The sequence below is a fragment of the Phodopus roborovskii genome, unplaced genomic scaffold (assembly GCF_943737965.1).
Source record: "Phodopus roborovskii unplaced genomic scaffold, PHOROB, whole genome shotgun sequence".
Taxonomy (NCBI): domain Eukaryota; kingdom Metazoa; phylum Chordata; class Mammalia; order Rodentia; family Cricetidae; genus Phodopus; species Phodopus roborovskii.
In genome coordinates this window covers 49,110,636-49,138,366 of record NW_026126407.1, presented here as the reverse complement: position 1 = coordinate 49,138,366, position 27,731 = coordinate 49,110,636, and the positions used below count along the sequence as shown (strand labels likewise).

Sequence of the window (27,731 nt, the reverse complement as noted above, 5' to 3'; positions counted from 1 at the left end):
GGGAAGATAAAGGCCAGCAGCAACTACGATTCCACCACGACTTGTTCAGTCATTGATCACCATGGGTTATGGCTCACAGCAGACAAAGGGACTCCAATGTGAGTGAGTGACAAGACCCTGAGCCTCATGGTGATAACACCCTGGTGAAAGGCAGACACTCAAGAATCCCTCAAAGCTACATCTGAAATCACAGCTGAGAAGCCATGGACATAGTGAAAAGTATTCCAAGATGCCAGGCAACTAACTACCATATCAGGACCTCATAGAACATTCAGGACTCAGCACAGGTAGGAAGAACATTTTACCAGGAGTAAAGTGTAAAGAACCTTAGCAGGAGGAAGAATGCCAAGAAAGAAAACTCAAGAGGCTTATGGGACTAAGATAGGGTTAAGACATCCCCTGGGTCTGTTTCAGAGGAAAGACCACTATGATTTCAAAAAAAGGGCAACATGGTCAGATCTATATGAGAGAAACCTCAAATGGCTGCTATACAACAGTAAGCTTCTGGAAGCAATGATGGAAGCCAGAGGGCAGCAAAAAGGGGAGCTCTGATGCTAGTGTCTAATAGTGGGCAAATCTGAGCCACTCCTCAGGATAAAAGCATCAAGACTTGTAATGGCTTTGCTATTGGGGTGAAGGTGAGGACAATATCAAGTTAGTGCCATAAGTCTAGATTTGTAGCAGGGTAGGAAGGAAGTCACATTATGGCCATCAGGGTTGGAAAGGAAACTCAGTATAAATGTGAACATCCCGATAGACTGGTAGAAGCAGAAGACAGTGGTCACATGCACAATGGAGAACAGCTACCCAAAAGAAACAGGAAAACCCCAAGCTCATCAATGCCAGCCATGTCTCTACAGCTTCCTCCTGATCCTACCCACCCGCCCTCACCAGGCACCTCGCCAGGCATGTCCACACTCGCCTGTTTTCCATGATGCGGCACATGTTGTAGATGGCACTATGGCCCAGGTGGGTGCCTAGGAGGTTACGCATCAGCTGGGAGACAGAACACACACACCGTAAGGGTTAACTCTTATATGCCCCAGGCTCACGGGGCAGCCCTGGCCTCCACCTGCCTTGTGTGCACACAGCTCTGCAGTCCCACCATGAAACTAGTTCACTGGGTTCCCTTTCCAAATGCAAAAAACTACAGAGCTCTCAAAACAGCTCCCAAAGCTGAGGTTCAGCTCAACAACCTGCAATGGCCAGTGGGATGGCCTCAATGGGCCACTGCCTGGTGAACCCAAAAGTCTAGCAGCATTCACTGAAAACACACAGCCCTGTCCTGCCAGGTGCTGGCAGCAGACATTTCCTGGGGAAGGAGCTCCCAGAAATAGCCTGGGAGACACCTACCTTCCAGCAAGGCTCGCACAGCTCCTTGACATTGATGGTGCGACAGAGGGTGATGATGAACAGAGGCAGGCTCTCAGCTGGCAAGCAGTTGTAGCAGACCACGGCATCAAGCACTTGCAAGGACACCTGCAGAAGGGGTAGAGCATCACACTGGCACCTCCAACTCTTCCCCTCCTCCCTACTGCCTAAGCAGCCTCTGTAGAAACCACAGAACAAGTGAGCAAGAGTGAGTGTGCACTTGGGAGGCACTGTAACACACCATCACAGTACACCATTAAGTGCTACTTCCCATCCTAAGCGATTACTCCACCATGTAGACAACCCAACTGTCCTGACAGAGCACACACCTATAGCTCAGAGGAGCTGAGCAGCCTCCAGAATCCACACAGCCAGAGAAAGGCAAATAGGGCTTGACCTCACACCCCAGCCCACCAAAAATAAAGCTGAGCATTACTGACCTCAATGTCCACAGAAGACACTGTCTGGATGCATAACAGACAAATCATGCTAGAGGAAAAGAAAAAAAAAAGTCAGTTCAAATAGTGTTTCCCAGAAGACTCTGTGACTATATTTCATTTTTTGTTCAATGTACAGTATCAGTTACTTGAATGGTGTCTCCATAGCATGCCTACTCTGTGCCACAGCCTAGTGTTGAGTGCATGGTGTAAATAAGAGAAAGCCTCTGCTTTCATGGAAGGATACAAAATTGTTTAAAAAAAAAAACTACACCTGAGAGATGGCTCAGTGGTTAAGAGCACAGTCTGCTCTTTTGGAGGACCCAGGTTCAATTCCCAGTACCCAAATATTGTCTCAAACATCTTTAACTTCAGGACCAGGGTGTCTGATGCCTTCTACTGGTCTTCGAAGGCACTGCACACACACAGTGCACAGACATATACGCAGACAAAATACATATATATGAGTAAATTAAAATAAAATAATGACAAAAAGGAGCTGACCATAGTGGCACACACTTTATTGTTAATACTCAGGAGGCAGAGACAGATGGATTAGTCTGAGTTGGAGGCCAGCCTGGTCTATACAGTGAGATCCTATCTAAAAACCACAAAAAAAAAAAGACAAAAAGGGAATTGGTGAGATGGTTTAGTGTGTACTTACTATACAAACCTAGAAATTTGAGTTTTAGCCTCAGAACACACACAAAGGTGGGAAGGAGAAAACACAAGACTTCACAGAGTTGTACTCTGACCTCCACACAATACAATACAATGCAATGAAAACAAAAACTATAAAAATATGTGGTTATAGCCAGGCAGGGGTGGTACATGCCTTTAGTCCCAGCACTTGGGAGGGAGGCAGAGGCAGGCGGATTTCTGTGAGTTCAAGGCCAGCCTGGTCTACACAGCAAATGCCAGGATAGGCTGCAAAGCAACACAGGGAAACCCTGTCTTGAAAAACCAAAAAAAAAAAAAAAAAAAAAAAAAAAAAAGACTACGTCCACTGCCCAGCTCATATCTAGCCGTTTCACCCCCATTATTCACCCTGCAGAGCTTAAAACAAAACACAAGACAGTGAACTGTCACCAAAGTAACAGTGAAGTTCTTTTCTTTCTTCTGGAGCTGGGGATGGAATTCAGGGTCTTCTGCATTCTAGCAACAGCTCTAACATCCAGCTGTACCCCAGCCCTTAATTAATTTTTTTACTTACTGAACCATTGATGCAATGTATTCGTCAAGGTAACAGCTGTTGAATTTGACCAAATTCACGAGTACCAAAAGGAATTCTGAGGACAAGCCGACATCCATCCACTGCAGGACAAACTCTGCTGTAGGAGAAAAGTTGAAGCTATACTCCTCCCCCAGGAAAATGAACCTGTATCCTGTTACAGGTTCTGTTGGACCCAACGAGGCTCAACAGGAGTCCGAACAAGCCCTGACAGATACTGGCTCTGCCTGGGTGTTGGAGCTGAGCTGATAGAAGAAGCAATCATCCTTCTTTTCTTTTATTTTCTTTTTTTTTTTTTTTTTTTTTTTTTTTTTTTTCATTTCTCAAGATGGTTTCTGTGTGTAGCCCTGGCTGTCCTGAAACTAGCTCTGTAGGCCAAACTGACTTCAAACTCAGAAATCCATCTGCCTCTGCCTCCAGAGCACTAGGATTAAAGGTGTGAGCCACCACCGCCCTGCAGAAGCAAGCATTCCATTTAAGGCTTGACTCCATGACAGGGGCACAAACATTACAATGCTTGCTCAAAAGGCAGGTTCTTAAGAAGTCCCCTCCCTCCAAAGAATCTCTGGAAAGACACAGGCAAGGCTGCAGGCCACACAGCCTTAGAAAATTTGATGGCAAACTGTGACAGCCCCTGTCCCAGAGGCAGATCAACTATTAAAGCCCACTTCTGGGCATCAGAATGGGCCCAAGCTGAATTACTCCCCAATCTTTCCCTCACCAAACGGAAACAAAGTCTTAAAACTTACTGAAACTTCTGTCACATGACAGGAGGAAGAGCAGAAACCAGAGTGGGATGTCACACACACTAATGCAGCGGTGACAACACAGACCCATTGGTAACTAGGAAGATGGGACCCAGGCACTTAGATTGAAATCAGGTCATCAGCACCCTATCCAAAGACAAATGCATCACCCATTTCAAAAAGACACCTTCTGGCCCTGCCAGCCAAAGGCTTTAAGCAGCAAGTCTAGAGTTAATCCCATCAGTACATCTGTAATCAGTCACCAAGACAAAGGAATCCAGATGAGCAGGAGCAATATAATCCTGTGCCCCTTAGAGGCCACCTCATCAACTGCAACACTCCTCCCCCAGGTTGGGGGTCCAGGGTCTTCTCATCCCAGAGATCTCTGATTCCCAACGCCAGAGGAACCTTGTGCTCTGTATGGTACCTACCCAGTTCTTCTTCCAAGTAAGTAATGTGCCTTCCATTGTCTGTGAGGGCCTTAAAAACTTCTAGCCTTTCATGGAGGTCTTCATTGGAGGGATAATCCTTAATCACTTTGAAGAAGAGAGCTCTGAGGACCCCCAAACGGTCACCCTAAAGATAAAACCATGTGGTCAACAGAGACCTGCCAGCATCTCCCCTACAGATATCAAAAAGCCAAAAAGTACATCAGATCCCAAGACTCTAGGCATGCTCTAGAAGCACCTTAAGAATGATAGATCAGCAGTATCATAGGGCTCAAAAAGGGAGCCAGAGGTACTGACCAACAGCTAGCTGGCATGCATACACCACCTAATGCATCAAGCTCTAAACATGGTCAGGTGCATGCAAGCAGACAGAAGTGACAATAAAGCTCCTGCTCTGTCCCCAGCTCAAGAGTCAGGGTAGACATCTGTGTACTCATATTGTGAAGACAAAGATCTAGCCCCAGAAGAGGTGCCTCAGCCCTTAGGAGAGACACAACAGCCTGAGTACAGTAAGAGTAAGGAGAAACCTTTCTAAGAGGCCAGACTATTAAGAAAAAGTAGCCTAAAGGAGGACCCTTCCGGGGATGAACAGAGAGGGGCCCTGGGCATTAAAGGGTCAGCTGAGACCTAAGTGATTAGACCTAAGTGATTAGATAATAATAAACAGGGGAAATAGCCATAAATGGAAAATTGGTCAATAAGAGCAAGCTAACAATGGCCATACTCCAGACATTCTGCACAAACTTACTTGTACCACTCCCAGAAGGATACAGTTAGCATTCTCAATTAGCAGTAACATGAAAGCTCAGGGAGATACAGTGATTAGCCAAGATCACCAGACATGAGTTGTGACACCAAGATAGCCTCACACATACTTAGGTTCCAGAGCTTCTGTTAACCATGAGACCCCACCCCTGGCAGACCACCAAAGACAGCATCCCACCAGAGATGGCCTGCCTTCATCCCACAGGTTTGTCCAGCTCTGCCCTTACCTGTCCCTGCACAATGGCCTTCAACAAGGCAAGAACTGCATGTCGGGCCTCTGGTGGCCGCTCTGGCTGTAGCAAGTCTGAAACAGCCTTCCAAAGTGCCTCCACTGCATGCTATGAGAGAGGCCACAACAGAGAGAGGCCGGTGATAAGGATGTGCTATCCATGAACCCTAGCCCCTCAATCAAATGGCAGCACTAGTGACTACAGACTTTCAGACCATTTCACACTCAAGTCTCTCCTTCCTTCCTTCCTTCCCTCCCTCCCTCCCTCCCTTGCTCTCTCTTTTCTGTTGTTTTGAGACAGGGTTTCTCTGATATGTAGCAAGGCACTTCCCTTGGTGGATCTGCACCTGAATCTCACACACAGATGCTAGGCAAGGATGATGAAACTCAAGTGTCATATGGCAACTCTGACTTCCAGAAAGAAAACTGTTCACTGGACACACAACATCAAAAAAATCTGAAAATATTTCACCAAAATAAACCAGTTTTGTGTGTTCTATAAGGTTGTCTGTCTGATGCAATCAATCAGTTGCCTTTCTCAAACAGTATCCAAGACTGGGATGCCTTGATTTGGTGAGAATGTGGGAATAAATTCAAGGCCAGCCTAGTCTACATAGTGAGTTCTAGGTGAGCCAGGACTACATAGTGAGACCCTGTCTCTTTTCTTTTTCTTTCTTTTTTTCTGAGACAGTGTTTCCCTGTGTGACCCTGGCTGTCCTTGAATTCACTCAATAGACCAAGCTGTCCTCAACTTTGAGATCTACCTGCATTTGTCTCCCAAGTGCTAGGATTAAAGGAGTGAGCCACTATTGCCTGGTACCATGAACCCCCAACCACCAAAAAAGTGGATGCGTGGATATTCATATCCCTAACCCTTTCCAGAAATTCAGGGAAAATCCATTCCTCTTGTCACCGTGAGAGTTTAACTCAGGTCATTTCTAGAAGTTTCCACATCATTAAGATGAAAGTTAAATTTCTCTAAAATAGTAAAAATTAAATAATTACAAAGCTAACTGTCATGCCAGGTAACGGTGGCACATGGCTTTAATCCTAGCACTTGGGAGGCAGAGGCAGGTGGATCTCTGAGTTCTAGGCCAGCCTGGTTTACAAAGCAAATTCTTTAACAGCCAGGGCTACACAGAGAAACCCTGTCTAAAACAAAAACAAAAACAAAAACAAGAAATAGCTGGGCGTTAGTGGTGCACACCTTTAATCCCAGCACTTGGGGAGGCAGAGATAGATGGATCTCTGTGAGTTCGAGGCCAACCTGGCCTACAGACCAGGAAAGGCTCAAAGCAATACAGAGAAACCCTGTCTCAAAAAAACAAAACAAACACCAAAGCTAGCTATCTGGCATACACTTGTAATCCCATATTACACTGATGAAGGCTAAGGAAGGAAGACCATACCAAATTTAAGGCCAGCTTGGATCTACACAGTGAATATCAAGCCAGCTAGGACTACATATCAAGTCTCAAAAACAAGAGAGAAAGCTCAACAAAGCAACAGCAAACTGAAGGCTTCTCAACAGCCTAGAGCTGGCATGTACAGCTCTCCCAGTATAGCTGAAACCTACCTCTTCAAATCTCTTAGTTTTTGCTATATCACATATCTGTCCTATCATACGGATACGATTGCTGAGGCTGCATTCACCACTCAGTTCCTATAGAAGGGAAAGAAGGAAAAGGGACAATGGTTAGAAAAGGGGTCACAAACCAGTCACAAACCACCTACAAGTTGCTCTGCATTTCATCTGTAAACCTATGTTTTTCTCTTAAGAATCTTAAGAATCAGGCTATCTTTGAACTCACATTATAACCCAGAGCAACCTTAAACATAGACAATTCTGCCTCAGCCTCACATGCACTAGGACTGCAAGGGAAAGCCACCATGTCTAACTATAGACCTTTCTCATTTTGTTTTTATTTTTTTGTGTATGTAGTCTTAGGTGGCCTGGAACTTACCATAAGGACAAGGCTGGCTTCAACTTCACAGAGACCTGCCTGCCTCTGCCTCTAGAGTGCTGTTATTAAAGGCATGCACTACCAAACGTGGCCAGCTGTAGACCAGAATTCATGGAAGAACTTACTTCTCCAGCTCTTGGACTGACAAGGGGCAACTTTATTTTCCTAACTGGAAGTTTTGTTAGATAAAACTCACATAATATAAAATATACCATTATAACAATTTTATTTATTTATTCATAGTATTTTCCTATGTGACCCTACCTACCCTAGAACTCAGGCCCAGACTATGAGCTCAAGATTATCTTCCCGATTTAGACTCCCAAGTGTTCCAATTATGGGCATAAATAACCAGCCTAATGATTTTAACTGCAAACTTCAGGGTATTACAATCATCTCCACTATTTCAAGAATGTTTTTATCACAATAAAAAAAAAAACTACCTATCAATTCCTTCCTCCATCTAGCTCCTACATCCACCTCTATGATTTATCTGCTCTATCTAGACATTTCATACACTGGACTCATGAATTATGAGGCTACTATGACTATTTTCCTTCATTTAACATGCTTTCAATGTTCCCTCATATTGGGGCATGTGTTACTATTTGATGCTTTCCTCTGTTAAATAGTATCCCACTGTATAGAGATGTACGATTTTATTTACAAACCTCATCAAATGATGAGTATTTGGTTTGTATCTAAGTGGAAAATGTTCCAAGTATAAAAGTTCCACTATTATTTATGGGTAAAACATACATGTAGGCAAAAAACCCATACACAGTCAGGCAGCGGCAGTGATGGTGGTGGTGGTGGTGGTGGTGGTGGTGGTGGTGGTGGTGGTGGTGGTGCACGCCTTTAATCCCAGCACTTCAGAGGCAGAGGCAGGTGGATCTCTGAGTTCCAGGGCAGCCAGGACAACACAGAAAAACCCTGTCTTGAAAAAACAAAAATAGAAAAAAGAGATTCATACACGTAAAAGTTAAAAAACAAACAAGTGGACAAATGCAAATTATAGCTCTTTGGTACTATATGTGAGGGCTGGTATGTGAGAACTAGGCTACATCTGCATCATCAAAAAGTTAACAAGGAGCAAAAGTCACAAACCATCAATTAGCACCTCATCATATTCCTAACCCTGCAAAAAGGATGATTTTCAGGTCACAACTAGAAAAGCGGCTTTCTTTTCTGTGTTTTGGGTTTTTTTTTTTTTGGGGGGGGGGGTTTGTTTGTTTGTTTTTGTCTTTTTTTTTAAATACGGTTTCTGTATAGCCCTGGCTATCCTGAAACTCAAAACTCAAGAGATCTTCCTGCCTCTGCCTCCTAGAGTTCTGGGATTAAAGATGTGTGCTACCATGGCCTACCATTTTTGTTTGCTTGTTTGTTTTAAGACTAGGTCTCACTATTGTTGCTCAGGTTAGTCAAGAATTATGTTGCCCCAGGCTGGCCTCCAACTTCATAATCCTATCTTCTCAGTCTCCCATGTGCATCTACCATGACACTAAGCAAAGTAAGTTTTCATGCATTACCTAAATCCTAAAGCTAGGTGCTAGGGCAAGTCACCCAGATCCTGAGAAAGGACATGTATATGACTCCACAGTACTGGGGACAGCGACCCTGTGCAGGGTCACCAGCAACTCACCTCCTACCGAACCCAGTGACAGACAAACTTAGCCTTCCTTGCGCTACATGTGGGGCTAGCCAAAATAGAGGCTGCACACTTACTCTCAAGATTTCCGATGTGATGATAAACTCCGTCTGTTTGCCTTCTGCACACCTGGGATTTGGCCTTGATGTTCCCAGTCCCAACAGTATCTTGAACTTCTCCTTCAAGCCTGAATCTTTGCTTGCTGGTTTGGCCATGGTGGGTAGGGCAATACCAGAGAACTGCTCTGTGCAGGAGAAACGTATTACTTGATACATCCGAGAAAGGGCTATGCCCTCCTGCCCTTGAGATGAACCTCCAGTTGCCAGAATCCTAGGTCTAGGATAGGCAATAATCTGTCCTCCCTACAACCCCTGGGACAATTCAATCTCAATCAGGCAGGACTACTCCACAAATCTGCCAGGGAGGTATAGGCCTGATCCAGTGAGCCGCATATCGCTGCGGGGTGCGCAGAGCCACGCTGTTTGCCATTAGTTTTCCCCTGATGTGGAGGAGGAGCTGTAGTGAGGACAACAGAAGCAGAGGCCCGCTCATAAAAGCAATGGAGAGCTTGGAGCACTGGGACTTGTCAGCGGTGGGTGAGGCCGAGGCCTGGATACTGAAGGGCCAATTCCCCTTCATCCCATCGCAACGCGACCACACAATCATCTTGACCCGCACCAGCAGTCAGTGCCTTGCGGGATACTCACCCCGCGCGCGCCTCCCGCGCGCAGGACCTCCTGCAGCCAGGAAGGGCGCACACCCCCGGCCCAGAGCAGCTGCCGGAAGCTACGCAACCTGCACTTCCGGGGGCAGGCTTTGCTGACTGCGTTGAGTTCTCTGGGAATTGTAGTTCCACGTGCGCATTGAGCAAGTGACGGGACTGCCGGGGCGGCCGGGATGTGTAGTTTGCCGCTCCAAGCATGAACACAGGGATTCGGATGGTGACTCGCAGTCGGAGCCGCGTGCCTAGGATCGCGGCAGAAGGGTTTGGGGAGGAGCTCACGCAGCGAGAAGCTGCTGCAGGTAGCGGTGCACCTCGAGGATTTTTGGAGGAAAGGCGGGACGTGGAACTTTGGCTCCAAGCTGAGGTCCTGGGCCGCACTATCTAACCTCAACTCTAGGCACCACGTAGTAGGCAGCCGCCCACAAACTCTTGAGTCTCACGTGTCCATTCTCCCACCCTCGCTTTTTCTGAGTGCCTGGGACCCGCAGGATCTGCAGGAGTCCGTAAGACTCTGGGTTCTGGACTTGTCCATTCATCCACCCTTGTCGCCAGCGAAAAGGTTCGGCCCGCCTATCTTGGGACATTTACTTGTTCCAGGCTGACTGTGGGGCACAGCAACCCATCCTCAGAGCTGCCTCTCTTGTAGGGCCAGGCTGTGTGCCAAGAACACACCCAGCCAGAAGTTTTCTCCCCCAGCTGGAGTGGTTCTGAAAGAAAACAGGCCGTTAGCGAAAACAGGAAAGGGCATGGCACTCATTGCGTTTGTTCTGTAGCCGTTAAGGACCTACTATGCTGCAAGTCTCCTGTTGGTACTTAAGCATAAGTGATTAAAGCAAGACTGCATAGACACCAGTGGCCCCAGAAGCGTTCTGTCATGGAGACCCACTGGGAGGCAGGCTGAAGCTCAGCAAAAGCCAAGTGCCACAGAAGGAAGGCAAATGTTGACACGGTTAGGGAAACAAGTGCTTTGATGTTAGGAGAGTTTGGAGCTCATCCTGAGGGTGAAGATTTCTGAAAGGGGAGTAGCATAGTCCAGTTGGGTGTTGAGGTTCCCTTAAATGCTCCTCAAAGGACATGGGACAAGGAGAAAAGTTAACTCATCCTAGAAGCTGTTACTAGTGTCTTGGTGTGCTAACAGGCACTTTGTCAGACCATCGTGTCATGTTGTGACAAGGCCAGAGCACTTCTACACACACCATGATGGACAATTGTACAAATTACTGAGGGAGAAATGAATTGGCAGGTAAGCAGCACCCTCACCCTTCCCTCATATAAAGCTCATGCTCCAAAGACTGGATGGCACTTTTTGCAGAAGGAAGAAAAAGCCACCGGCCTGTGAAACGTCCACGGAAGACACAGAAACTACATGTGGCCTATGAGGTTTCCAGTGGTGAGAAAGGTGAAGATGCTGAGTACCTCAAAATGCCAGTTTGGGAGCCCCAGAACTGGCAACAGCAGCTGGCCAACATCCGAATCATGAGAAGCAAGAAGGATGCACCTGTGGACCAGCTAGGCGCTGGGCATTGCTATGATGCCAGTGCCCCCCCAAAGGTAAGCAGAACCTCCACCTGCCCAGGGGATCCCTTGTTCTTCCTTTCTGATCTCTGAAAAAACAAGACCTGCCAGCTCTCTCAGCTGACACCATCCCCTGCAGGCTGCCCCCAAAGGGATGTACCCCTAATACTTTGGAGACTGGACAGCATGCATCGTCTGTCATTCCTTGTGACCACTGTGCTTGTCAGGAGTGCCTGTGACTTGAGGCCTCATGCATAGTAGGAGCATTGGGGACACTGGGTAATGTGAGAAAAGGAGAGCCCCCTACATTGCACTGGTTCCTTAGACTAACACCTTCTATACTGGAGGACTTGAGTACTTCTGTCTCTGCGCCTTCTTGTCTATAACATGAGTAGTGTTATCATTAACCAAGCACTAGCAATAACCATAGTAGCCTGTGGTTGTCTAATATCGACTCCATAATAGGTCATTCATTGGAGTGTCACACTACTCTATAGAGGCAGATATTAGTCCATGTTAGGTGTGACAAGACAGACCCCACTATCCCTGATGTGTGAGAAGTTCAGGATAACAAGTAAAGATGGGTAAGAGTCATGACTAGGATCAGTCACCATCCTGGCACCTGTCATTGCACAAACAGGTGCAGAGGTACCAGATACTCCTATCGCTGATGCTTTCCAGCCAGACCAAAGACCAGGTGACAGCAGGTGCCATGCAGCGCCTACGGGCCCGGGGCTTGACTGTGGAAAGCATCCTACAGACAGATGATGACATGCTGGGCAGGCTCATCTACCCTGTGGGCTTCTGGAGGGTAAGCCTTATTTTTGGTGGGCAGGCATTTCTGACTACAGGGTTAGTTCCCTGTCCCTGAAGCTCTTGGGACTTTCCTGTTTACATCCCTTCATTCCTCTACCCTCCCACCTAGCTGCCTGCCCTCCCCTTTCCTCCCTTCCCCTCCTAGGCTCCCTGGAGTGCACCACTCCAAAGAGGCTGCTCCCCTACTCCACAGAACCCTGGGTGGTGGGTGGATCTGTTGAAAGCGGCTCTGTGGGTGGGGCTGCTTCCCCTTGTGTCTATCAGATTGGTTTTAAATAGCTCTCTCCACTCAGGCACAGGATGGGAACCACCCAGCGGGTCTGGCAGTTGCTTGGGGGAGCCCCAGGCTCCAGCCTTCCTTCCTGAAGGTCCAGGTGCTACTGAGTCTAGGTTCTGGGGAGGGAATGCTGAGGCATGGGACCCATGCTGGTTCCCACACACATGTCATTGGCTCACATTAGTGGGAGGTAGCTCTAGGCATGTATTGGAGTCCTGCTAGGATCTCCTTCAGGCCTCTTTGCTGCCTTTGGATCCTCACCTCCTGGAGAGGCAGGACAGGTAGATATCTCTACATGAGACATGGGCAGGTGATGTGCAACTCTAGATACCTGTGGGCCCTCACCCCAAGCCTGACTTACCATCTTTCAGAACAAGGTAAAGTTCATCAAGCAGACAACCGCCATACTGCATCAGCACTATGAAGGGGACATCCCTGCTTCCGTGGCAGAGCTGGTAGCCTTGCCAGGTGTTGGACCCAAGATGGCACACTTGGCTATGGCTGTAGCCTGGGGATCCATATCAGGCATAGGTGAGTGGTTTGTGTCACAAGGAGGAAGAAAGTCAACTATAAGCTTGCTTGCTTCTATAAGAATTCCCTAAATATTTTGTTACTCAAAACAGTATCAAAGGGTATCACGGTGCTGAGCAAGCTCACAGCTGGGCACTGAGCTCCTCTTGCATGCTGATCTCTGTGAGGGACCTTGAAGCCAGGTGCTCTCTACATACTGCAGTCAATGACGAGTACTTCACCTGTGTAGAGAGGGTGATAGGTGGGTGGGTGGTATGACAGCCCTGTGAAGCCTGACCAAGGCTTCCAGGATCTGGGAAGCCTTTTCTGTTTGTTATTGTTTGTTTTGATTTTGGTTTTTCTAGATAGGGTCGCTCTGTGCAGCCCTGGCTGTCCTGGAGCTCACGGAGATCCACCTGCCTCTGTTCCCCCCTCCCCCCCCCCCAGTGCTGGGACTAAAGGTGTGAGCCACAACTCCCAGCACTGACCTCAATTTAAGTCCTGGGATTATAATCACACACGGATGTGCCTAACTCTGGGAAGTCTTCCTGAGGTCATGTTTCCGTTTAGGGTTTCTAGTGAATTAGCCAGACCAAGAGGTACAAGTGTGTCCCAGGCAGAAAGAATAGCAGCTGCACAGCTGGATGACAGAGGAGGAAGATCTAGAATAGGTGGGGCAAATCAAGGAAACCTAGGCTGAGAGGGGAAGGGTGGTCTGCTGGGATGGGGAAGGAGGGTCATTTCTGGAATTCCTTTTCTGGGTATGATCACCCAGCATTTGAAGCACCTCTGTAGCTAAGTTGAAGACAATACTCCCTGGGGCACGGACAGAAGTCCTGCCTCCTCAGATCTTTACCCCGAGTAACTGGGGCTCCTGTGGTCACATGGAAACCAAGATTTAGCCTTGACCTCTTTGGGGCCTCAACCCCTGGCTCCTGTGCGTGCCTGGTGGACAGGTCCTTCAGCAGGGTCACCAAGCCCGTAGCACAGTAGTGCTGCCCAGTGGGGAGAGGGCAGCTGGGGGCCCAGAGCTTTGACTGGGAGCTGATGACCACCTGTTGAGAGTGGAGAACAGCAAGCCTTGGAAAAACCTGACAGGTAGGAAGTGGTGAGGCCTCAGTCTCCACTCCTCAGCAGCTGCCAGCAGCCTCTTAGTCGACACTTGAGCTTATCTGTGTCCCGGGAGTACCATGGTCGGGTAGCTATGTGGGGGGAAGGGCCCCTTCAGGGAATTGCGCTTCCAGTGAACAGGGCAGTATATGAATGCCACCTACTTCTCTGTAATCTGAGGGCCTGGCTACCTCCAGTGAGATCCCAGGGCTGCTTCCTAGGGAGAAATGATGTCCTCTTAACTGAAAAGCAAGGATGGAGCTCTGACCCTTGCAGCTGGGTGACCTTAAGTCACACACTTGGCCTCTCTGAACTTGACTTCACAGCCAATGAAATAACAGCCCTGCTTAACAATACAGAAGTCTAGGAAGCTCTTCTGGCCAGCATAGGAGGCTCCTACATGATGTGGTCCTGGATTGGGCCAATGGGGTTCTAAGGAGTATGATCGCCTCTGTTACAGAGAAGGAAACTGAGGCTTAAGGCTTCCACAATGTGACCCCCTCAGCCTGCACCCCCTAGTCTTTTCTCAGGCAATAAGCAAGTCAGAAGCTGGCATGGGGACTGGCTAATGGTTTGCCACACCTTAGAGAAGCAGGGCAGGCACTGCAGTGGCCTGGGTGAAGGCAGGAGGCTGAATCCCTGCAGAGGCCAGCGGGTGGGAGCACAGCCGAGCCAGGCTGACCCTGCTCTCCACCCTGTCCCCAGGGGATGTAGTAGCAGGAACCAGCTCAGGCCAGCCCCCTGGGCCATGCTGCTGCCACCTAGCCCAGTGTTCACAGCCAGTGGATGGGCTGGTGGGGTGGGGGACTTGGGACTGCAGAAGATGGCAAAGGAAGTAGAGCAAGGCCCTCCCTGGTCCAGGCCCCATTCTTGAGGAGGCTTTGGATCAAGAGCACACACTTTAGGGCTCGGGGATTTTGTTTTTCTCAGGATAGGGAGTTGAATTTTTTTCTTTTTTTTTCTTTTTTTTTTTTTTTTTTTTTTTTTTTTGAGACAGAATCTTACTCTGTAGCCCAGGCTACCCTTGAACTCAGCAATTCTACTTCAACCTTTTAAGTGTTGGGGTTAGATAGGAGCCACCCACCATGCCTCATGCCTGTCCCACACTTTTTTTTCATACTGAAACAGGGTTTCTCTGTGTAGCCCTGACTGTCCTGGAACTTGCTTTGTAGAACAGACTGGCTTTGACCTCAGAGATCCGATCCACCTGCTCGCCTTTAACCCTAGCCCTCAGGAGGCAGAGGCAGGTGTATCTCTGAATCTGAGGCAGGCCTGGTCTACATAGTGAGTTCCAGGATAGTCAGGGCCATGAAGAGAGTCCCTGTCTCAAACAAACTAAACATAAACAGGCTACCTGCACACCAGTCTCAGCCAGCCATGCAGATGCGGTGACTTCTCTCAGGCTCCATGTTCCCATCTTGTCTAGAGGTCCAAGAGGCCTTGGGCTCTTGCTTAGGACTGGATGGGGCAGAGTCCAGCTGGCAGAGTGCCCTTGTTCATCCTACCCTATCTCCAAGCAGCAGTGGACACACATGTGCACAGAATCACCAACCGACTGAGGTGGACCAAGAAGGTGACCAAGACCCCAGAGGAGACTCGCATAGCCTTGGAGGAGTGGCTACCCAGGTACAGTGTAGCTGGATGAGCCTGGGGGAGGGAGCAGCCCTGCCCTCTTACACACTGACATGCCCCTTACCCTCACAGGGGGCTGTGGAGTGAGATCAATGGACTGCTGGTGGGCTTTGGCCAACAGATCTGCCTTCCTATCCATCCTCAGTGCCAGGCCTGCCTCAACCAGGCCCTGTGCCCTGCTGCCCAGGACCTCTAAGGGTCAGAGGGCTTCCTCTGGCCAGAGTGTGAAGTGCCTTTGTGGGGAAGGTTAATGAGGTTTGAGGGTTGTTTGCAGGGTATATAATAAAGCTGGGGGGTTATTCACACTTGACTTCTAGCCCAGTTGGCTAGGATCAGGCCAAGAAGCATGTATATGAATGCAGTGTCTACACTATGTTCACATGTTGGGCAGGACTGCCTGGGAAGCTGTGTGGGGACATACTGTATCCTGGGGAGGGAGGGAGAGGGAGAGAGAGAGGGAAGAGAGCCAGCTGCAGCCAGCTGCTGGGAAGTCTGGGCAGGGTGTGTGTGTGTGTGTGTGTGTGTGTTATGTGTCCTTGTGAACTCTCACACTCTGTCCTGTGGCCCCAGCACTTCCCTGAATCTTCCAGCTTCTGAACTCGTGCTTAGCCTGTGCCAGAAACCACCCCCACCTTAAAGAGAACTCTAGAGACCTAGACTCTGGGCTGCTGGACACAAGGCTTAACAGAACAGGTCTTGGAGAAGTAGGAGATGGTGTCATTCCTTACCTAAGGATCTTCTAGAATGGCCCTTATTCTTCACCCCCGCCCCCTCAACTGAAGACTCAGAAACGACACAGGCGCCAGAGTCCAAGGCAAGGCCTGTTTAATTTGAGGGCGCGCGCGTGCGCTATGGCTTATGAGGCAGACTGCAGTGTCAATAAGTGAGTTTGGGCATTGAGAACACTAAGGAAAGGGCAGAAAGTGGGTGCCAGGTAGACATAAGGCAGGGGCCAGGCCCAAGAGCCCAGGATCATACCTGGGAATGGCTCACACAGACTCACTGTCTCCAGGTCCAGGAGCTGCAGAGCAGTATGAGGAGCTGGTCCAAATGCTTCCCTCCCCTCTTGGAGTCATAGAACCACCATCCTCTGGCCCCTCAGAGAGCCTAGGATTTGCATTCCAGAACCCAGCATGTGGGAGGCAAAGAGAGGCTTGGCTTAGGGACCTTCCCTCAGTGAGGATGGGACAGTGTTAGCTCCTACAGGCACATCTGGCCCTTGCGGGCCCCTGGCTGTCTGTTCCCTGGAGTCCCTGGTCTCTGCTCAGGATGGTGTTGCTGACAGGGTGGGTAAGAAAGGGTTTGCAGAGAAAGGTTTGTTTTATTGCAATTATTCAGAGAGTGAGTCCCAAGGGGCTGGGGGAGGGGGCTCCACTATTAACTAGAAACATATGTGGAGCTGGGGACCTTTTAGGAAAAAAAGCGAAAACATGAATTCCTTCCAGTCAGCAGGCCCGAGGCAGAAAAGCAAAGGCCTTGGCAGACCACCATTCATAGGCTCCTCCCTCTCTCACTGGTTCTCTGTCTCTCTGTCTGTTTCTGTCTCTGTCTCTCATCTCTGGGATTCTTTCTTCCCACATCCTGCTGACAGCCACAGCACCCAGTGGACAAGACAAGGGTTCATGGGGTCATGGGTTGTTTTCTGGGTGGCGTGATACCACCCTCCAGTCTGCTGAGGCTTGGGGAGCTCCGGAAAGGTCCAAGGTCTGTGCTTGAAGAGACCCTGGGGCCCCTGGACAGGCAGAGAGGGGCTCAGAAGTTGCTGAAGATCTCTCGCTTCCGGTTCCAGTCCATCTGTGGTGCCCGCTTGTTGACCCGCGTAGCTCGAGCCTTCTCTTTTGCCTCAGCTGCTGTGGGACTCAGGTGGAGGCCACTCTCCTGGAAGGGGTCTCGCTTCCAGGCACTGCCATCCTGGGTACGAGTGAGGTGCAAACAGTGAGCCATATCCCTGGAACTTACACCAGAGGCTACCTCAGGGCCTAGGGCAACTAGCCTAAGAGGCTTCTTGGAAGTGGTAGCCTCACTGTCCTGGTAGATATTTCCATAGAGATGAACTCTTAAGCTCTCAAACCCCGTGTGTGAGCACCCCAGCAGAGTTACCTCATTGTCCTTCTCTGAGCCTGGCAGGTCACTTCGGGATGAGCACATGGAGCCACCATTGAGCTAGAAAAGTAAGGGTAGGTTGTGGTCTCAGCATCCCCATCCTGGTGCACCTAGATCTTCACTTGCTCACACATACACAGTTCAATTTTGAGCATACACAGCACAACTACATCTACTCTGCACTGTCTGGGCCAGCACATAACTGGCACCTATCAGTGAACAGGCAAGCCCAACCTGGCCAATCATGATAGGGGAGAGCAGTTGTGGCAATGGGAATTAGCTATGTGGATGTCACCTGAGGGTAACCTAGGACCCCGGGTACACTCCCACCCTGTGTGAGCCCCAGTGCTGACCCCATACAAGATCCACAGAGGGTATTTGTTTTGTTTTGAGACAGGGTCTCTCTCTATGTAGCCCTGGCTTTCCTGGAATTTGCTTTGTGGACCAGGCTGGCCTCAAAACTCAAAGATCTACCTGCTTCTGCCTCCCAAGTGCTAGGATTAATGGTGTATGCCATCATGCATGGCTAACACAGTGGGTATTTTTGAGGTGGCCAAGCCAAATAGGTTTCACAACTGTACATCCTCAAGGGCAGGAATCTCCAAGAGAAGCAGCCTCTGTCCCGTCTGGGGACACAGAGGTGGAGGTCCACGTATGATCACATGGGCCTACCCTCTCACCTGGGCAGGACTGGTCCCGTTTGTGACTGGTGACGGCAGTGGACCTGTGGGAACAGCATGTTAGTGACTGCACTGACCTTACCCTGAGCCCCTGAGGTAGTAGCCTACCTTCTACATGTTCCTCAGTGGGTATGACCCGCAACCGCTTGAAGTGTTCATCTGTCTCAGGATCTACCACCAGCAACCGAGCTTCATCCTCCCGTGCCTTGATTCTGGCAACAACTTCAGCATGGCGCAGCCCCTCTACATTCTGCCCATTCACCTGCCACCACCCACACAGGGTCAGAAAGGCCTGAAGGGCCCAGTCGGCCCAATGCCACCCAGCCAGGTGTGCCATCAAATATTCATCGAAGCCACCACCAGCCGAGGCAGCAAGAGGAGTGCCAGCTCAAGTTCCCTGTGTCTCCCCTCCTCCTGCAGGGACCCAGGACCCAGACATGGACACCCAGGGACATACAAATGCATAGCAACCCAGGGTACCTCAATGAGCCGGTCCTGGGCCCGGAGGCCGGAGTGGGAAGCAGGTGAGCCCGGGTCCACAGAGCGGATGTATTGACCAGGCCGAGACTTGTCACTGTGCAGGTTGAACCCATAGCCCTGGGGTCCCCTTCGCAAGTGGCAGAGCCGGGGGCGCAGCTCTCTTGGAGTCCCATTGACATCCTGTAAACACAAAGGAGGTGACATCAGGATCCACCCCCAGCCTTCCAGTCCTATGCTGTCAGGAACCAATCCCAGGTTTCATTGATAAGTACTCTGTGCCCCATGACTGAGGGGCTTAGTCCCCAAAGCTGCCTGTAACACAGATTTAGCTGTGAGTTTAGTGACAAAGTCTGTTCCCAAACATGTAAATATCTAATGAGATAGCTGCTGGCAGGAGCCATGGAAGAATTCATGGGGTCACTGCACAGCTTGGTGAGCCAGGTGGGATAGCGGCCCCCATCATAGCACCTAGCAAGACTGTGCCTTAGGGTTCACCTCCCCCTCCTTTGCCTGCCTTTTGCAGAGCTGGTGCCTTGGTGGCCGGAGCAGCTTTGTTTTCTCCTCAAGGCCTCCAAAAGGCTCCCTGGGCTGTGTGGCAGCTGTTTGCTTTTGAATTCCAGCACTAACTGGAACCACTGCCCCCACCCCATGGGCCCAGAAAGAAGAGGCTTCAAGTAGGAAAGACGCAGTGACAGCCACTCCTAGACTACAATGCTTCCGAGCCCACAACATGGAAGGGCTCATGGCAACCCACAGGGACCCCCTACCGCTGCCCCAGGCTGCCTTGCTTTACCTCTGGCATCCTGCAGTAGATCTCTGGGTCAGGAGGCTATGAAGGCAGGGGCCAGCCTGTTGACCTCCCACCCCAGCCAGGGGCCAAGGCAGAGACTGCTGCTGAATGGCCAGTGGCTGCTGGTGCCCAATTACACAGGGCCAGTGGCTGGGGTGGGCAGGCAGGTGGCAGATCAGATTTCTAGGTGTGTGTGCAGGTGACAATGTGCTGGCTGGGGGCATTTCCCTCACCTACTACCCCTGTCCCTGCATATCTGATGGCTGGGGGATCATAGAGCAGGGAGGTTCTTTCAGGTCTCAGGGCAGATTGTTAAATCTCAGGTACCTGTTTTCCCCCACCCCAGAATACCTCTGACTATTCCATCTGCCCTCTATACTCCCTTTTTGGTGTTTTGGCAAGAAGGCCCCACGTTATAACCCAGGCTAGCCTCAAACTCAAAACTCAAAGTGATCTTTTGTTTTTGAATTATAGGCATATATCTAGCTCCAAGCCCTAATGTGGTATTATCCATGCCCATGGGTAGCAGCCAGCTGCCGGAGTAACTACACCCTTCCATGCAGGACCACTCCTGGCTTTGGGGTTCTGGGTGGTACCTTCAACTTGGATACCCTCTTTTTGTCTGGCCTGCACTCAGGACCCCTTCCTTGACCCAAAGCCCAGCTGGATTTTCTTACACCAAGAATTACCAAGGGCTCCTAAATGGGAAGCAGGACTTGGCAAGTTATTGTGATCATGAAACTGGGGGCTACTCCTGAGAGGCTGTTCTGGCCAACCCCCAACCCCAAGCCAGATGAGCCACCTCTCAGCACAGGCTAAAAGATCCCTTTTGTCAACTAGCTAAACTATCTCTGACCACAAGCAGAGTCCTAGTCCCCCAGGGGTCCCGCTCGGCAATGTTGGCTGAACTTGGGGTTGTAAGGCCTCAGAGATTGTCAGAACCCCACTGCACAGAATTGTCAGCTTGAAAAGACATAGCTAAAGATATGTGCAGGCTTTGGGGCAAGGCTCTGATAGGCCCTAACAGAGGTACCTGTCAAAACATACCCTGGGACAGCAAGAGACTAGTTTACAAGGGAGAGAGACTGGAGAAATAGACAAAACAATACCCTGTGGCCATGGAGACAAGACATCCAAGCTTACACTCATAAACAAGCAACATGGACACACACAGCCACCCACACATGCAAGCTTATGTTCATGGCACTGCCCCCTGTGGCCTCTTCCCACGGCCTCTGTGGTAGCCTGCAGGGCAGGGTTTCTTGGGCTCCCAAATGGGAAGCAGGACTTGGCAAGTTATTGTGACCATGAAACTGGGGACTACTCCTGAGGGGCTGTTCTGGCCAACCCCCAACCCCAAGCCAAATGAGCCACCTCTAAGCACAGGCTAAAAGATCCCTTTTGTCAACTGGCCTCAAGTATCTCTGACCACAAGCAGAGTCCAAGTGGTGCCAGGCCTGGCATAAGACCCTCAAGTACAAGGACTGCAATGCACCCTCAAGCCTGTGGGGTAGAGGGGGACAGCTAGAGCAAACAAGTGGGGGTAGGATGCCCCCACGAGCAGTGGGAGGGGTGCATTGCTGGAATTCTTCCTCCCAGCCCTAGCTGTGAGCACACTTCCTGCCTTCTTTAGACAGGCCTCTCTGGCTCCCACGGCTCTGAGACACAGAGCCATAGAGCTGGGCAAGCCCCAGTACCCCTGCTGAGCCTATAGCCAAACAAAGGCTGATATGGGGGTGCCCTAGGAGCCAGCCCCCCCAGATAATGACTCACCAACCCCAGCAGAGAAAGGCCCCCATTGTTGCTTGGGGTCCATCTTACAGGCACAAACATCCCCAAGTTCCCTGTCCCTTCCCAGAGAGTGAACTAAGGCTAGGGTCCTGACAGCCCAGCTCTGTCCCCATCCCACCTGACCTGAACAAGCCCCGGATGGGAGTTCTGTGGAGGAGCTCCTGGGGTGGAGGCAGGCAGCATGGCATTTCCGGAGCGAGCCATGAGAGGTGGGCTTGGAAAGGCAAGCAGCAGGTGACCAGCTTGGAGCGGCCTGAGCTCTTGGGCCAGCAGAGACTGCCACCCCACTTATCTACCTCTCACTGTGGCCCAGGTTCCCTGGGGATGGGTGGGAACATAGGGGCTGACTCACTTTGGGTAGCAGGGTGGTTACTGGACCCCCTCCCCTGTCTGGCGCCCCCCACACCCAACTGGGTTTCCGTCCCAAGAAAGGAAGGAAGGAAGCTGCTGGGAGGCCCTGCCCTGCTCCAGGACCCAGGGCTGTGGGGACAGGGAGTCAAGGGAGGGGACCCTGGCTGGAGAACAGAAGACAGTGGATGGGGGGGGGGAGAAAGAAAAGGACAGAAAGAACCAGGGGAGTCCCAAAAGCTTTGCTGCTATCTCTTTGTTCTACAGCATCCTGTATCGTGAAGCCACCACCTGCAGAGTTATACATCCCCAACTCAGTCCCCAAGTCCTCCAGAGGTATAGACATGGTAGGATGGAAGGCGTGGAAAGGCACGGACCATCACTACCCTGCTGTCCCTGGCACTGCTAGCTGCTGGGTCTCTGTTTGGGGGCTGTCCCTGTCGTCACTGTTAGAATCATCTCCCTGCAGCTGCAGCCACCCCCAGCCCTGAATGGTCTAGGGTTGAGTCACCACTGACTAGGCCTTCCCGCCCCCCAAAGGGAGGGGCAGACCATACCAGTGTTCTTCCCTGTCCCACCTCCCCTACCCTGCAGGCTGGGGCAGAGGACACAAATTCAGGGACGATGGGAAAGCCGTCACCTCCTACAGGGGCACCTAATATACACCCCGACCCTACCTACAGCAGAGCACAGACACGCACACATACCTGACAGTCTGTCGAGCCCCCAACCCCCCCTCAGAGTACAACCCTCTGAGGCTCCCACATCCAGCCTGAGGCAGGGTGTTTTAAGCCTGGTTTGTAGAGGCCATATGAGGCTCCCCTTTCTCTTCCAGAAGACTGTCCCTTGGGCTCCTATGCCTCCTAGACTTGACCCATCTACAACGGGACAGGCCCATTGTACCCCCTTTTGTTTCTCTAAAAATACGCCCAGAGGAAGCCCCCTCCTAGGGCTTCCTGTAGCCCCTCCAAGCCTGAAATAGCAATGACAGGGAAGGACCCACCCACAGCCAAGGGGCCTGGGCCACCCCATCTCCAGATAAGGCCCCAGGGTGGATTTTTCCACAGGAAGGTGAACAGGGCTGTTTGCATCTAAATGAATGGGCAGGAGGGGGGGCCTTCTTCCTAAGCAGGAGAAAGGGGTACTTGGGGAAGAGGGAGGCTCTTAGCCCTCAGCCAGAGGAAGGTGGGCCAGGCACCATCTTGTTCCCTCAAGACCTTCTAAAGACTCCCAATCTTAAATAGCCAGAGGCCAGAATCTAGATCCCAGGGCTTGCACCTGCCCTCAGATCTCTGAAAAGTACCAATAGGTTCAAAGCTGAGACCTTTGCCCAGGTTGGCCTTACCACTGGGAATGTCATCTCCCAGCCTCCAGACAGGTCCTACAGGGATCAGCACAGGCCCAGCCAGCTCAAGCAGGATACATTTGGTGAGGTCAAAGGCAAATGCTAAGGTCTGAAATTTCACCTGACCCTCCAGCAACACTCAGCCAATAGGTCTCGGAGTTGGATGTGGGGAACCCTTGGCTCAGATAATAATTAGAAGACATAAGAGGCAACAACACCAGGGCCTCCAAAAAGCAGAACAAACAGCTCGGGCCCTTCCTCCTTGCCCCAGGTTCTGCCCTGGTAGCTACTGAGGTGGAACAGACCTTCCCTTGTTTCTTCCAGATCTATCCTGGAAGGAGACAAGGAGGAGGAGGACTCCAGCAGGAGCCATGGGACAACAGCACATAGGCTCTCTAGGGGAGGGGAACCAAGGGAAGGACTCATCCCAGAAGCTCCTTAGGAGGACCCACACCCACACGCAGCTCATCTGAGTGCCAGTCCCTATCCTTGTCCCCATTTCCCACCTGTGTTGGAATCCCCACCCCACTATAATAGGATCTAATCCACCCAAGGCTCTCAGAGCACATGGATATTCCAGACAGAGACATGGAGAGAGCCCAGGACAACAGGTATCTAGCAGATAGTCTTTAGTGTCCCAGAAGCTCCAACCAAGGCTCCTCAACCACTGGAACCTGAAGTAGAGGGAACAAAGAAAGAATAGCCACAAATGGTCACCCAGGGCATAGATAGTGGCTACCGCAGGAGGGAAAGGGCCCTAAGAAATGGAGGCTAACATGTGATCAAAGTAAAGATATTACCAAAAGTTCTGGAAAAGGTTCATTATCCCCACTGACATAGCCCACCATACCTTCTGGCCAGTGTCCGAGCCAAGGCTGCTCGAGCATGCCCAGTCATGCTTTGGCTCCCAGGGGTTGTGGGCTGGTGGAAGCCCTCGATGAGCCATCTCCTCAGTGCAGGTCAGTTGCCGCCGGCAGAGTTCCTCATCTGTCTCCTTGTCCACCACAAGCAGCTGAGTGTGCCCCTCCACAGCCTTGATCCTCTGTACCACCTGGAATGGGTGGGTAGCAGGACTGGGTCAGCAGCCAACACCCTGAGCAACACATGGATAGGGCACTACTTCGAAAGGGCACCACTCCCAGCAAAGCACGGCTCACAGACAACAGGCTGGGGCTGGCTTGCCAGGGGTGGGCAGCTGAACTAAGAAGCCTGTGAGCTCCACCCCCCACCCCCAGTTTCCAGTAGCTCCCTCCCTCTTCTGCCTGAGCTAGGGCCCAGGCTGCAAGTCCTTCAGGGTCCTCTTGTGGCATTGCACCAAGCTCAGGTAAGGACAGGAAGGAGCTGCCAGGAGCAGCCAGATGGAAGAGACAGAAACTGTTAAGTTGAGCTTCAGGATTTCAGTCCAGCTATGCATGTGTGTGTGCATGCAATATGTATGTGGTGTGTGTGTGTGTGTCTATTTTAAAGTCTATCTTTTACCTAGGTGTAGGAGAGGGCAACATCTTAGTTGGCCCCAATGTGAGTATTTGGGCCTATTTCTTTCTCTGAGATGCAGTATGACTCTAGGGATCCTACCTAAGGTATGGGAAATATCAGGTAAGCAGGATTCTGCTCCAGGCACAACAGTGGAACAGGTGTGGCTCTGCAGCCATCTGTGTATCTGGATGGGTGCCTGTGAAGTGTGGAGAGCATGTGGGCTGCCATGGATCATGCAGGATGTTAGTATGAGTTCAAAGGGAGACATGCCCACTGGACATCTGAAGGGCAGGAAGCGTTAACAACCACACCCCCAGGGCCTGGGGGTGAAGAGACAGGATCTCCATCTTTACTTCACTTAGTACATGCTGTGCTATCACATAGGAAGGTCTGACCCAAAGCCATCTTCACCTGGTCCCTCAGTGATCCTCTTCTCCCTGTGACCAACAGAACAGGATCCCAGCACCCTGATGCTTTCTGGCATGGGAACCCAGCCAGTCACCCACTCTCTGTCATAAAATGAGAGTCATAGTTTTACCTCCTACCTTCCTGAGCAATAGAAGGGATCTAATGTGGCTCTATGTAAAAGTCTTTAGGGACTAGCTCCCCAGAAACCTGGGATAAACAGGTGGATTCCAGTAACTGCTCCAGGCAGATGATACCAACTCTGCCAGTCTCTCCCTTGCCTTGTGGGCCCACCTTTGGGCTCTACGCCCAACCTCTTCAGCACACAACCAAATCCAGTGGTCACTGTAGGTAGAAAGCAAGTCCCTGGGGGAGACAGGAATTCCCTCATGGCCCACCAAAGAACCACCCTGCTCTCTCCAGGTCCATGGACCTGGGTCATGGGTCATGGACATGCTGGTGCCAGGGATCCAGCCAGAAACAGGGGGAAGAAGGCTGGGTCTTAGCCAAGGTCTGAGATGTATCTACCCCTCAGTAGGATACAGACACCCAGGGGTAAAACCTGCAGAAAGAACAGCCTTCCCCTGGCTGCAGGAGGCAAGAGCCTGACAATGACCTATACAGGGAAGGCCAGGCAGCCCCCTCAGGAGGAGGCTCTTTCTGACACCAAGGAGTATGCTGCCATGGAACTGACTCTGCCAGACCCAATCAATGGCCCATGAGAAGTACATCAGTATAACCAGGCATGCAGACAGACAGACAGACAGACAGACAGACAGACAGACACAGCTGGCACTCATGCTTGATGTATCCACACAACCCTAGACACACATTCCAGCACTGACAATGTATGCTTTCAACCTGGAACAGTTGGGTAGTGTGTTCATATTGATGACCCCAGAGACCTGCAAGCACACACACATTCTCACACATTGACCGAAAAGCATCTGTACCACAAGGCCACAAGGTGCCTTAGCCACCTCCTCCTCCATGGCACACAGAGGCCAAAACTAGCAGAAGCAGCCAGGGCCCTGGCCAGAGTAGCCGCAGTGCGGCCCCTCCCTACCAGGATGTGCCCCCCCTCTGGTGCAGGATTGAGCTTCCTCACCAGGAGGCCAGCTGGCCGGCCACGTCCCACACCTCGACACCGAACTCAAGCAGGCCCCTGTGCGACCCTTGCCAGGTCCCACCACGCGGTACGCAGAAGTGGGGGGTCGTTGGCATCTTGGCCAGCGCTGCAGGGACGCGCCCCCAGGAGGGAGCCGGGGGCGGGGCGCAGCGCAAGAACCCACCTGGTGATGCGTCTCGCCCTCTACGTTGACGCCGTTGACCTCAACCAGGCGGTCCCCGGCGCGCAGCGCAGCAGCCTCGGCTGGGGAGCCTGGCTCCACGCGCCGGATGAACTGGCCACGGCGGCCCTTCTCGCCATGCAGGTGGAAGCCGTAGCCTTGCTCGCCGCGCACCAGGCGACACAGGCGGGGCCGCAGCGACTCCGGCGCGGCCATGGCACCCGCTGCCCCCTGGGTGGCGGCGACTGGCCACGGCTCACACCACCCGCAGGCTGGAGCGCGGAGGCGGCGGAGGCGCGGGCGGGAGAGCAGGCAGCGGCCTCGGTGGCTCCCGCTCAGCTCGCGTCGCCTGGGGCTCCGGCTTCGGCTCTGGCCCTGGCCCCTGCTGCAGCGCCGCCCCCGCGCCCGCCCCTTCTCCGCCCTCCTGACTGCCCCCGCCCTAGCCCAAACCCCGCTAGCTAGGCCCCTGCCTGGGAGCCCAGACCATGGAGTGAAGATTGCAGGGTCGCAACCCCCAGTCCTTGGGACTCTTATCTCATTCCATTTTGGCCACCCTCCGTAGAGCCAGCACCTTCGCCTTCTGTTCCAGGAACCACTCTTTTAGACACCTGCGTACCCGACATTCCCTACATTGAAGAGGTATCTCAAATGGGGAGCTTAGAGAAAGGACCCCTACACAGAGACCAGCGGGCAAGAGCAGGGGCCTCTGCTCTCCGTCCTCAGAATGCACCCTCTATCCATCGGGATTTCTCTGACCGCTCCCTCTTTGGCCCCTGAATTTAGATCCCCAACCCAGAGTGCAACAGGCAAAAATACAAATTTAAAGAGACATACCAGTGACTGGGTGACCCCCCTTCCCCTCCCAGGAAGTGTGTGTCCACTAAACATCCTGTCCCCATAGTCCCTGCTTTTCGGGAACATGAGTTTATCTGGCAGAGATGGGAGGGTATTTGCTGCCTTCCTCTTGACCTGGTATGAACTGTGCTGAGGATGGACTTTGGCACATGACCAGCTGTCCCATATTAAGCCCCTGTAGGTCTCCCATTCTCTGTCCCCCATACACTTTTACTTTTACAATTGTGTCCCTCAGTAGTCCCTCAGAGAATCACTTATGTGTTCCTATATAGTTTCACCAGAACAACCCTAGAGGAAAGATGCCATTTTACAGGTCAGGAAACTGAGGCCTGGCAAAGGGAGGTTCTGCACCTCTGCTGGGGCCCAGCACTGTGAGACTGCACTGTGACCTTGAAGTATCTTCTCAGGCATATATGACAGCTGAAATCCAGGCTCACCCACAGCCTCCTTCTCCCCAGCCCACTGGCCCTCACTTACCTGGTCCTCCTGGGTCAGGTATAGCCAGTTCATACAATTCCCCATATGGATAGGAGATGCAGCCTAGCTCAGTGTTTGTCTCTCCCTCTCCTCTTTCCAGAGCCCTTAGCTGGGGCTCTCCACCTCCACCCTAGCACCAGGACCTGCCTCTGAGCAGCATCATAGGCAGCAGCCTCTTGGGTACCCACACCCTAGTGGCTGCCCCTGAAAGGCACTTAGGCTGAAGATGCATTGTTGCTCCCTGCCTCCAACCCTCTCTGCAGATTCT

The 27,731-nt window shown here is 51.4% G+C and overlaps 3 protein-coding genes across 17 annotated transcripts in view; 1 reads left to right on the top strand and 2 right to left on the bottom strand.

Moving 5' to 3' along the window:
- Positions 1–9,102, bottom strand: part of Tsc2 (TSC complex subunit 2) — a 33,895-nt gene extending 24,793 nt beyond the window's left edge. For 8 of the 15 annotated variants that reach the window (XM_051181201.1, XM_051181204.1, XM_051181202.1 and 5 more), the window contains exons 1-8: positions 8,918–9,101; positions 6,805–6,891; positions 5,227–5,337; positions 4,217–4,361; positions 3,022–3,139; positions 1,812–1,860; positions 1,354–1,479; positions 923–996 (exon numbers count right to left, since the gene is read on the bottom strand). In XM_051181201.1, the coding sequence (XP_051037158.1) occupies positions 923–996; positions 1,354–1,479; positions 1,812–1,860; positions 3,022–3,139; positions 4,217–4,361; positions 5,227–5,337; positions 6,805–6,891; positions 8,918–9,055 (848 nt within the window). In that variant the 5' untranslated portion in view covers positions 9,056–9,101. Of the gene's footprint in view, positions 1–922; positions 997–1,353; positions 1,480–1,811; positions 1,861–3,021; positions 3,140–4,216; positions 4,362–5,226; positions 5,338–6,804; positions 6,892–8,917 lie in introns of all 15 variants that reach the window. The other 7 variants (XM_051181207.1, XM_051181208.1, XM_051181211.1 and 4 more) reach the window with 2 other exon arrangements.
- A 621-nt stretch (positions 9,103–9,723) lies between these two features.
- On the top strand, positions 9,724–15,729 carry Nthl1 (nth like DNA glycosylase 1). The gene is made up of 6 exons (XM_051181193.1): positions 9,724–9,863; positions 10,877–11,115; positions 11,720–11,890; positions 12,544–12,703; positions 15,313–15,418; positions 15,497–15,729. The coding sequence occupies exons 1-6, from the start codon at positions 9,761–9,763 to the stop codon at positions 15,618–15,620; spliced, it is 903 nt and encodes a 300-aa protein (XP_051037150.1). The 5' UTR covers positions 9,724–9,760; the 3' UTR covers positions 15,621–15,729.
- A 503-nt stretch (positions 15,730–16,232) lies between these two features.
- Nherf2 (NHERF family PDZ scaffold protein 2) lies at positions 16,233–26,494 on the bottom strand. The gene is made up of 7 exons (XM_051181192.1): positions 26,135–26,494; positions 23,812–24,012; positions 18,688–18,867; positions 18,316–18,469; positions 18,208–18,251; positions 17,525–17,587; positions 16,233–17,335 (listed from the first exon to the last, which is right to left on the bottom strand). The coding sequence occupies exons 1-7, from the start codon at positions 26,345–26,347 to the stop codon at positions 17,177–17,179; spliced, it is 1,014 nt and encodes a 337-aa protein (XP_051037149.1). The 5' UTR covers positions 26,348–26,494; the 3' UTR covers positions 16,233–17,176.
- Positions 26,495–27,731: the final 1,237 nt, after the last annotated feature.

What these genes read in the sequence shown, in the direction of transcription:
- Nthl1 (XM_051181193.1), top strand. Translation starts at nt 9,761, where the DNA reads ATGAACACAGGGATTCGGATGGTGACTCGCAGTCGGAGCCGCGTGCCT. An exon ending in GGGATCCATATCAGGCATAG is followed by an intron (nt 12,704 to 15,312) that starts GTGAGTGGTTTG and finishes ATCTCCAAGCAG; the next exon opens with CAGTGGACACACATGTGCAC. An exon ending in TTGGAGGAGTGGCTACCCAG is followed by an intron (nt 15,419 to 15,496) that starts GTACAGTGTAGC and finishes TTACCCTCACAG; the next exon opens with GGGGCTGTGGAGTGAGATCA.
- Nherf2 (XM_051181192.1), bottom strand. Translation starts at nt 26,347, where the DNA reads ATGGCCGCGCCGGAGTCGCTGCGGCCCCGCCTGTGTCGCCTGGTGCGC. An exon ending in GCTCGGACACTGGCCAGAAG is followed by an intron (nt 18,868 to 23,811) that starts GTATGGTGGGCT and finishes TTGTGTTTACAG; the next exon opens with GATGTCAATGGGACTCCAAG. An exon ending in CACTGAGGAACATGTAGAAG is followed by an intron (nt 18,252 to 18,315) that starts GTAGGCTACTAC and finishes CTGTTCCCACAG; the next exon opens with GTCCACTGCCGTCACCAGTC.